Source organism: Maniola hyperantus, chromosome 3, assembly GCF_902806685.2.
Source record: "Maniola hyperantus chromosome 3, iAphHyp1.2, whole genome shotgun sequence".
In the NCBI taxonomy this organism is placed as follows: domain Eukaryota; kingdom Metazoa; phylum Arthropoda; class Insecta; order Lepidoptera; family Nymphalidae; genus Maniola; species Maniola hyperantus.
The window spans coordinates 2,781,718-2,791,836 of NC_048538.1; the positions used below are offsets into that span (position 1 = coordinate 2,781,718).

The 10,119-nt window shown below is 37.5% G+C and overlaps 2 protein-coding genes across 5 annotated transcripts; both read left to right on the top strand.

Moving 5' to 3' along the window:
• The first annotated feature begins 44 nt into the window (after positions 1-44).
• Positions 45-6,532, top strand: LOC117996690 (uncharacterized). 4 transcript variants are annotated; one of them, XM_034984816.2, is made up of 8 exons: positions 46-316; positions 1,078-1,126; positions 1,662-1,816; positions 2,704-2,917; positions 4,457-4,574; positions 4,999-5,066; positions 5,171-5,314; positions 5,701-6,532. In XM_034984816.2, exons 2-8 carry the CDS (start codon positions 1,124-1,126, stop codon positions 6,229-6,231), a joined length of 1,233 nt encoding a protein of 410 aa, XP_034840707.1. In that variant the 5' UTR covers positions 46-316; positions 1,078-1,123; the 3' UTR covers positions 6,232-6,532. The 4 variants fall into 4 exon arrangements, with proteins under 4 accessions (XP_034840706.1, XP_034840707.1, XP_069365788.1 ...); XM_069509687.1 differs by having other exon boundaries at positions 46-191; XM_069509688.1 differs by lacking the exon at positions 46-316 and adding an exon at positions 372-989.
• Positions 6,533-6,901: 369 nt separating this feature from the next.
• On the top strand, positions 6,902-9,206 carry Gas41 (YEATS domain-containing protein 4 Gas41). Its single transcript, XM_034984829.2, has 4 exons — positions 6,902-7,087; positions 7,174-7,455; positions 7,638-7,824; positions 8,566-9,206. The coding sequence occupies exons 1-4, from the start codon at positions 7,040-7,042 to the stop codon at positions 8,742-8,744; spliced, it is 696 nt and encodes a 231-aa protein (XP_034840720.1). The 5' UTR covers positions 6,902-7,039; the 3' UTR covers positions 8,745-9,206.
• The last annotated feature ends 913 nt before the right edge of the window (positions 9,207-10,119 follow it).

Consider the following 10,119-nt stretch of genomic DNA (forward strand, 5'->3'; position numbering starts at 1 on the left):
TCACAGAAGGCTTTCGCACCCGGCGAGGGGTCATAGGGGTGTAAGGAGCGGGGGAGCTCTCTAATAAGTGGCCGTTTCAGATATGTGAATCTACAAGAAAATTCAGTTTCACGCGGTCCTGAAAGAGGAAGGCACGTGCAGGGATGACATCGTTAAAATAAATCCCGTTTATCGCTGCCAACTACTGAAAAGTACTGACTCCATATTCAAGTATTTTACCACATTCCCCATGTCGTGCCCAAAACATTTGTTGGTGTTAACCATGATTTCATTTTGCCTCGGTGTCTCAACGTTGGGAGTCGCGCTAGGCAAGCCGGTACTGTGTTATTAGTTTTTTATCGTGCACGTGAATCTTGTCATAAACTTTTAGTCCAATGTAGCCTTATGCATACCTACTGCATTTTAGATTATAATATTATTAAATACTATGCATATCAAATACCTACCTAAGCATATAAGTACATTTAATTCTCCTCTATATTGCATTAAAGTAATATTCAGTCCCAAAACATTTATCATGTCACTTTCTTTTGAATCTTTGTTATAATCAATTTGCAATAAATGTCTTACCATATTTGTATATAGAAAGTAGGTAAACCATTCCTAATTTCTATTGTTAAAAAGCATATCCTAAAGAGAGAAATCCAAAAATAGTTAGGTCCGGGCTTGACAGGGCTATCGATCCGCATCCAAGCATGCGCTGTATGATGTATGCTCATAGAATGAAAATTTCCCGCGTAAAATGCATCATTATTATACTTAATCATTTCAACCTATGCATTTTTTTTTAGAAAAAAACACATAATAATACCTAAGTGAGTGATTAGATTTTTAAAGAAATATCGAACAAAGCAAGCAGTAGGTACCTAAATAAAACCTAGTCAACAACTAACGTAAATAAAGCCAAAAAATACTTAATTATGATTACGAACTTAGGTCTTAAATACATAAAATTTAATAACATACTTCAACCATCATTGTTTATATTGGTAATCAGACTTATCATTCGTTATTATATCTATATCTAACTGTAGAAAGTGTAATTTCTTTATTTTCAAGTTATTGTTCCTTTACCAGGTTTTCGACTCTATCGGACATTTTCCTGCGTGATCAATTGGACAAAATGGTATTTTTGGTTATGCATGCATTTAACTTTGCTTTTGATCTCATTATTAAATTGCATAAGTATTAAAATATAGACCTTGGTAGCAAATATCACGTAATACTTAGGTTGTTTTATTTTGTTGACTTTATTTAATTAACACTTTTCATTTTCGCTTCATTGAAAGTTTATATCTGTAAAAAATGCACCCATTTTTCTGTTGAAATATGTAGATTTATCTTTTCATTAATCTATCTACAGCGGCCGTAACCTTGAATAATATTGATAAATAATACCTTAGATATACCTATCGCTTGACTGGGATGGTTAGTGGGGTAAAATGCAAGTTGCAGGTGTGTGATAGCGACGTCAAATTCATTCCATTTTCACGTTAACCAGGAGTCACGAGCTGTCTCAGTGAAACGATATACATATCTATAGATGAAAATGATACCTAAATGGGCATCGTTTGGCTTGTATATGCCCATCACAGAACTTTGCTACCTCATATAAATTTATACGTGGGTAGTTATTAAAAACTATATGTTTTGTAATCCAGTGCGCAGCCGAAACTACGTGTCCAGATGGCCGAGTGTGTCCCCCACTTTGGTTCTGTTGCGAAGACGAATGCTGCGCGCCTTCCTCTGAAACCCCTCTCTATGTGCCTGGAGATCCTTTGAAAGACGTTTTTTCTAACTCCTGGTACTCGCAATGGTGGGTTCACTTAATTTTTTTTGATTCCTATTCTAACACTCTTAAAAAGGGTACCTACTTAAGGGTACATTTTGGAGGTGAGGGATTACAAAGCCTCTACGAAAAACTTCATGAGCAAATATTTTGTATGTATATCTTAGAGGAAATTTGTAGATCTGGTACCTTGCCCAAATCCACACTTTCATATTATATCTCTAATATAAATATGAACCACTAAATGTGTTGCTCATCGCAAATCTCGAGAACAACTGAACCGATTTCGCTAATTCTTTTTTATAATATTTCTTGAAGTACGAGGATGGTTCGTACGGAGAGAAAAATTTAATTCAACCTCCCCCTCATTTTTCTAAACTCCACCCGAGCGAAGCCGGGGCGGATCAGCTAGTTATTTATAAAAAAATATACTTAGGTAACTATCTGTCTGTTTGACTATTCGTTACCAGTGCATTGGCACGTTGTTTATCTGATTGAATAGGAGTTTTGTACTGTTATTGTTAAGACTTGGGGAAGGTTTCTTACATCGAAGACACAACCTATGATGCGATGCGGTGACGCGAGTCGCATTTCAACGCGTGCCAGACATTCTGAACGGGGGTTTGCCATGATATACCGAATATTTTTGAACGTAATATTATTGGAAGTTTCTCCAAGTATGATTTTCTCCCGCAAATTGCTTTTGCGCTGGAACCATGTCTCATTACCATCGAAATGACGTCATCTTGATGTAGTTATATTTAAGTAAAAATATACCATCAGCTCGAAACTTCAGTCTTGTGCTGACGTCACTAAAATGAAGGCCACACGCATTAACATTTTGCGGGACTTATAACACAGATAGTTCCTCAATGTACAATGTTAACCTACATGCAAACGTTTCATTTCCACAGGCAAGTGCTGTTTCTCTTGGGGACACTAGCCGGGATTTTGATATGCTGTATATGGTGTCTCGTGTATCGACGTCCGAGCGGCATCTACATGTGCTCCTTTGCCTGCTGCATACCACGGAACAGATCAGAGCAAGACTCAGCCGGCTCAGTATACCCACCTCCCCGGTACAGCCGATGCGGGTCTATACACCAAGCGCCGCCACCATATTCTGAAGTGATATTCTTGTTGTGAACTTATTTTCAAAGTATTTTTAATTAGCTGTTACGTTCTTATCTCCATTATTGTTTGTACCTGCACTCCCTGGCATTGAATTGTCATTATCATCTTCAATAAAATTTAGACTCCGTAATCTTGACAGATTCACAGACATCAGAACAGACGTGGAGTAGGTAAGGGACAAGATGGCACACCTATAAACTTTAGGAAAATTATGATGAGATATGAAAATATGAACAATCGATAGGTACCTATATATTGTATACCTACTAACCAAAAACACATTTGGGGTATTGCAGGAGAATTGAAATATATTTCTATATCATACCTTTAGCAGGCTTTATTATTACACTAATAAGATTTTTTGGATGTAGGAGAAAACAAAAACATCAAAAAAAATTTTTTTTCTTCTACCTTAACTACCTACCTATCCCATGTCTGGGTAGACGTCTGTGAATGCAACAAAATAATAGGATCTAATCATCATTGACTATCGTAGTAATTGTTGATAATTGGCTGAATTTAAGGTAGGTATGTAGGTACTTTCATGATAAAATTGGATATTTTAACTAAGTAGGTACCTACATACATCCGTAGAGTCGCTTAATCGTCACTTAAGTTTAGTTAAAACGAGACAGACCTATATCTCTCACATCAATCTGTCTCATTTTAACTCAATCTTAAGTAACGATTAGCGACTCTGAGTACGGCTGTTAGTGTAACTAAATTGGAATATCGCATCACAAATGTCAAAGTTCAATGTCAGGGGGAGTAATATCTTCTAGGCTATTGGTTACCACAAAACAACGATTATACCACACGCCGAGTGGCCTTAACTTTATTAAGTCACTGGACTTAATCAGGACAGAGTCGAATTTAGGTCAAATTAGGGCAATCGCGATCGAGCGATTCCGTCCACCTCATATTACTAATCCGGGTATTCGTTTGAGTTAGAAATCTCATTAAGCAGTAAGCACTCATTATTATGATGGTGTAATATTTGTTTAACGCATGAATGCATGTTTTGTGCTTCTTAAGAATGGTAATTAAGTAGGTAATCCATAAAATGTGAAAAAGGAGCCAAGTTCTATATATAACAAGCAAGTGAGAGATTTAAGCGTCGCCGATAAAAGCATTGATATTTAGATGGGTGCCAAGTCCTATAGGTCTTTGTATTATTCCTACAAGAATGTACAAGGAGCTTTGATTGCTTTAAAATATTTTTATATGTTATTAAATACCTACATATAATTTGCCAAATTTGAATAGTCAGTTAATCACTTTAAACGCTAAAATATAATCACACATAAATATCTAAACACAAGCTTCAATGAACTTTTATAACTAAGTACCTACCTACGTAAACATTTAACGTAGCTCAAATTAATTGTCTCTAGTTTTGCTAATTACAATCCACGATGTCTGCAACTTAAGAACCAATACCTAGTACCAATAACTAATCTTACTTTGATTACGGTTTAAAATGTGCTGCAATAATTTGCTAAATAAAGTATACCTAGCTAATAATGTTTTCAGGTCACATCAAAACCAGACCTCTACCCACTCGTCATCACGTGTGGAGAAGGAGATGGTAAAGCCGGAGGAAGCTACCTTATGGTGCACTATTTTAGGAACTATGTCATACGTGCTCCGGGTGTGTATCCATAAATTCATTAATATTGCAGTGACAATCTAGTACTAATGACGTTCTTTGACTGTCCAGTCTATAAATGTATGTATAGTACGCAACAGGTTGAGATGGTAATCAAGGTATGAGGTGAAGGGACGCCCCGCACACTCAAACGTCACTCGCGCTCGCCCGCACTAAGTTAGCCATGTAAGGCCATTTCGTAAAACCTGCATCAATCATTATTACAATCTCAATCAACAATGCATTGTAGCCAATAGTGAGCGAGCTTAAACCAATCAGAGAGGATTGCGATCATGACATTGTAGCATTCTACCGCAATCGCGCAGCCGGATATCTATCTCGACTTGTCGCCGACTATAGGTACTTTAGGTACAAATCAATCCTATGGTGATACTGATAACAATAATGTATTAACTACTGTTTATAGGTTCGCTCTCGGCAACTAGTACGGCAGATTCTCTTAACTCAAGTTTCATATGCAATGCAGCGAATGAGGTGAGTCATTTCTTATATTCACAACACAGCATTCAATATGTTTGAAACTGTCCAAATAAAGGAGTCTGTGTCAAAACTAATCTGTCTATTTTCCATTTTTCCAGGCTAATTCTGTCATACCACCCCCGTATTCCTGCGCCAGCAATTATGGGTGCGGCCGTTCTATTTTGCGTTCACTTTCTTCGCTCACGGAACCACGGAACACGCGGCGTGACCAAACTTTCCAAGAAAGTCTTATTACGTCACCGGTAAGATTCTTAACCTTAGGTATACCTGAACAAACCCTAACATTAGGCCAACAAACTAACTATAGGTAAACCGCTGTAAGCTTGACCCCTCCGACCGTCTGCGGGATGCGGTGTGGGAGCACGCTCGCCGCTCAACCAATCAATTAGTCTGCCGGCGAACAGCGGCAGACTAACTGAAGTAACTGATGGCTGGTTGGTTGAGCGTGCTCCCGCCCCGCGTCCCGCAGACGATCAGAAGGATCAAGCTTACAGAAGTTTACCTATAGTGGTAATATTAATAATTTATCATTCTTGACATGTTTAAAAAAAACGAAAATCAAAACATCAACTACACCTTCAGTCTCTGTTTCTCTTTTTTTTTGTAAACTATGATTATATCTTCACAGGACCCCAACTTCGACTTAGACTTGGAGCTCATTGATTGTGAACTCTACTGCGATGGAGGTTGCAAACCGCGCCTCGGCTCTTCTCCGCCACCACGTCGCACTTCTCCAAACGCTGATGACTCTTATTGTGAACGTGCTGCATACTTGCGCCATCTCTTCCTTAACTCCCCTGATACGCCAGGCGGATGTGAATCACCCCCACAACCCACCAGTCCAACACAATCCAGGGAATCAACCCTTCGGAGACAAATCGATGAAAGGTGTCAGAGGCGACACGATTTGTTCAGAAAAACACAAAAAGCAAGAAAATCGAGCTTATATATCCCACTAACTAAAATTCCCCCAGGCACAAGAAAGTTATTAACAAGATCAGCCCCAGCTACACCGAGTGGAGCTCTGGTACCTAATTTACTGAATTTCACGCAACGTGTGTCGGCCTCGAGACACAGCTCGAGATCATCTAGATTGGAGGAGGAAAATGATCCCTTACTAACCGATGGGGAACCCGCCAACACAGATCATAAGTTCTAGCAATGCCAATTTATGAAGTGATTTATGAACCATGAACATTTCGCAATAGATGTTTCTAACTGTACCCAACGGGCAACGACTTGACGGCCTAGTCCGAAAATCCCCCAGAAATTTAATATATTGTGATGATCACCTAAGTCAATGTTCTGATTGTATATTATGTATGCTCACCTCGCGAATGGTCGCGGAGTAGGTAGTTAGTTAAATGTTTTCAATTAAATATTACTTAGATTTAAGGAACGAGCTTGTTGGACCATTGTTCACTTGTTCTCTTTTATTATAATAAAGTCAATTTATGCCATGTATGTTTCATTGAATAAGTATCTGTTTTTACTTACGTACTTTATTATTTAAAAAGGTATATCCGCATGTTCATCTTGAGAACTTATGTACGGAAAAAAAATAGTTTCTCGTACTTACCAACAAAAATAATATAACTAGTTAGTTACTTACCCATTTAAAATGATATGTTAAAGTTCTTTAAACAATATCATTATTATAGTGTATTTAATGTGTATAATATCCAATAATTTTTTACAAACTCTCCGTCTACATACAAACCGAAACCGATTTACCGAATATTGGTACGTTTAGGAACATCACTATCTTAAAAAACAACGTGCTGACACTTGCCAGTTCTATAATTTATGGATTAACTTTGTCAATTTTGACAGTACCTAACTGGATGATAGATCTTTGTAGTTTATTTACTAAGAGACTTTTATCTAAGAGAAAACTATTGAATATTGCTCTTCTGGCGCAACTTAAATAATAATTAAAAGTGGCCACGCATAGCGCCGATATAAATATGAGTTTACTCACTGACTTTGGTCCGGATTCAGGGGGTAGAATTAAGGTAAACATCCCAACATTTTCAGTGAATAATTCCATTCTGAAAGTTAGACTTTTCTGGTAATTAATGACTTAATATTTGTATTTTAGGGACTAATGATAGTGAAGCCGATAGTTTACGGCAATGTAGCGCGTTATTTTGGCAAGAAACGTGAGGAAGACGGTCATACTCATCAGTGGACTGTTTATGTGAAACCTTACGCGAACGAAGACATGTCGGCATATATAAAGAAAATACACTTCAAACTGCACGAAAGTTACGCAAATCCCAATAGGATAGTGACAAAGCCGCCGTATGAGCTCACGGAGACGGGGTGGGGCGAGTTTGAGATTGTTATTAAGATTTACTTTCATGACCCCAACGAGAGACCAGTAAGTGATCAAACCTGTATAACTAAACTTATACAATTTTTTCATACATGCTGAACTTATCTAAGTAGGTATAGAATGTGACAGGGTGGGGATGCCCGCACACCCGCAAAGCATATAAAACACAAGTAAACTGTAGGTAAACACTATCATAAAAATTATAAAAACACACACAATCTCTACAGGTAACCCTATACCACATACTCAAGTTGTTTCAATCACCAGTCAGCGAGGGTACTCCGCCTGTTGGCCGAGCCCTCGTCAGTGAATCCTATGAAGAGATAGTGTTCCAAGAGCCCACACAGCTGATGCAGCATCTACTGAGCAGTGTGAAACCTATTACCAACGGACAGTGGACGCATGATACTAACTGTGAGTGTACTTTTTCTTCCATCTAGTATTTCAGCACAAAAAAAACTAATTACCGTGGATTTTTTTGTAATTTTTTTATTTTAATTTATTCACATCCAAATTAGAAACTCCCTGATTTTTCAGTATAAAAAGTAGCGAATGTCCGTTCTCGGAATGTATGTATCCTCTGTACCAAACATCAAAATCGGTTAAATGGATGGGCCATGAAAACGTAGCAGACAGACAGGCACACTTTGGTATTTTTAGGGTTCCGTGCCTCAAAAGAAAAAAAGGAACCCTTATTAATGTTTTAATTTTTAACATTTGGTTTATATGTTTCTTTTTTTTCTTGTTTTGTGAGCTGAATAAACCTTTATTTGTTTTTATTTTTATTTATTTATAGGATCACTTCGTTGTCTGTCTGTCTGTCTGTTCGTCTGTCGTGTCTGTCAAGAAAACCTATAGGGTACTTTCTGTTGACCTAGAATAATGAAATTTGGTAGGTCTTATAGCATAAGTAAAGAAAAAATCCAAAAACCGTGAATTTGTGGTTACATCACACAAAAAACTATACCAAGTGACGTATCATAATATGAAAGGGCTTTACCTGGACATTCTAAAATGGATTTTTATTTATTTTTATATATAATACTTTTTGATTATCCGTGCAAAATGGTGAAAAAATTACCTGAGTACGGAGCCCGCGAGTCTGATTCGCACTCGGCCGGTTTTTTTTTACATTAGTACAAATTTATTTTTCAGTTGAAGAAAAAAAAGAGAAGACATTGGAAAAGATAATATCAGCACAGGCGAAGGTGCGAAACGAAATATCTGAGCTCAAGGAGAAATTGCAGCTTGCAAAAGACACTATAACAAAGTTCAAAGAGGAGATCACAAAACTACAGAACCACCCTGGGCAAGGAATTTTGTCCGGTGTTTAGATCTGCAAAAGAAAAATTCAGAGAAAGTGATAATTTTGGCCAAATTAGAAATCTTTTATTAATAATTATGACTAGCTTGTGCTCGCGACTTCCTCCGCGTGGACTACACAAATTTCAAACCCCTTACTTCACCCCCTTAGGGGTTGATTTTTCAAAAATCCTTTCTTAGTGGACGCCTACGTCATAACAGCTATCTGCATGCCAAATTTCAGCCCGATCCGTCCAGTAGTTTAAGCTGTGCCGCTACAACAACAGATAATAAAATTTTTAAAATGCACATAATCTTGTACTTCTAGCACTTCGTGTTGAATCCGACTCGCACTTGACTGGTTTTTATTTACATTATTTTAGTTTTAAGGTAGGGAACCATAGTGTTTATTAATTTATTATTAAGATTATTCCATAGTTCATATTTTTGCAATAAATGAAATACGGATAAATGAAGACAATTTTGCAATACTATCCTTGAGTTTAATTTATAGTTCCTATCTATCTATCTTTATATATAAAAATGAACCATTGAATGTGTTGCTAAGCGCAAATCTCGAGAACAGCTCAATCGATTTCGCTAATTGTTTTTTATAATATTCCTTGAAGTACGATGATGGTTCTTATGGAGAGAAAAATTTAAAAAATTGCCTGAACAAGTCTAAAAACAACACTTTTCTATTGGGTTAAATGCTGACTGTTAGGCGGCACGAAGTTCGCCGAGTCAGCTAGTATATAGTAAGTGCGCTGTGGTAGCCTAGTGGTTAGAACATCCGCCTTGCAACCGGAGGTCGGGGGTACGATCCCGGGCACGCACCTCTAACTTTTCCGAGTTATGTGCGTTTTTAAGTAATTCAAATATCATTTGCTTTAAAGATGAAGGAAAACATCGTGAGGAAACCTGCATGCCTGAGAGTTCTCCATAATGTTGTCAAAGGTGTGTGAAGTCTGCCAATCCGCACTTGGCCAGCATGGTAGACTATGGCCAAAACCCTTCTCACTCTGAGAGGAGACCCGTGCTCTGTAATGAGCCGGTAATGGGTTGATCATGATGATGATGATGATATAGTAAGTAGCTAGTTATAAAGATAATATAAACAATGCACAAAATACGATAATTTGGCTAATTCTGTTGCACACAATCTCTAAACTAAACTAAAATGGCACGTCTAAATCTATTGCTATCCCTTTGATAATGTTGCGTGCGGAAAAGGATAGCACTAAATTTAGTCCTGTTAATTTAGTTTGTTTAGAGATTGTGTACAAGAGAATCAGCCCCAACTACCATCATAAGTTATTTTGTTATTTAAAAATTTCAGTAGCTCAACGATAACTGCAAGGTGTCACTACTAGATGGCATCAGCAGTTGCTTGAGTACTGAATAAAA

Excerpts from the sequence above, each read along its gene's own strand:
- LOC117996690 (XM_034984815.2), top strand. The coding sequence starts at position 230 with ATGTCGTGCCCAAAACATTTGTTGGTGTTAACCATGATTTCATTTTGC. Across the intron at positions 317-1,661 it reads GAGTCGCGCTAGGCAAGCCG|TGCGCAGCCGAAACTACGTG; the intron begins GTACTGTGTTAT and ends TTTGTAATCCAG. Across the intron at positions 5,067-5,170 it reads TATGCAATGCAGCGAATGAG|GCTAATTCTGTCATACCACC; the intron begins GTGAGTCATTTC and ends CCATTTTTCCAG.
- Gas41 (XM_034984829.2), top strand. The coding sequence starts at position 7,040 with ATGAGTTTACTCACTGACTTTGGTCCGGATTCAGGGGGTAGAATTAAG. Across the intron at positions 7,088-7,173 it reads ATTCAGGGGGTAGAATTAAG|GGACTAATGATAGTGAAGCC; the intron begins GTAAACATCCCA and ends TTTGTATTTTAG. Across the intron at positions 7,456-7,637 it reads ATGACCCCAACGAGAGACCA|GTAACCCTATACCACATACT; the intron begins GTAAGTGATCAA and ends CAATCTCTACAG.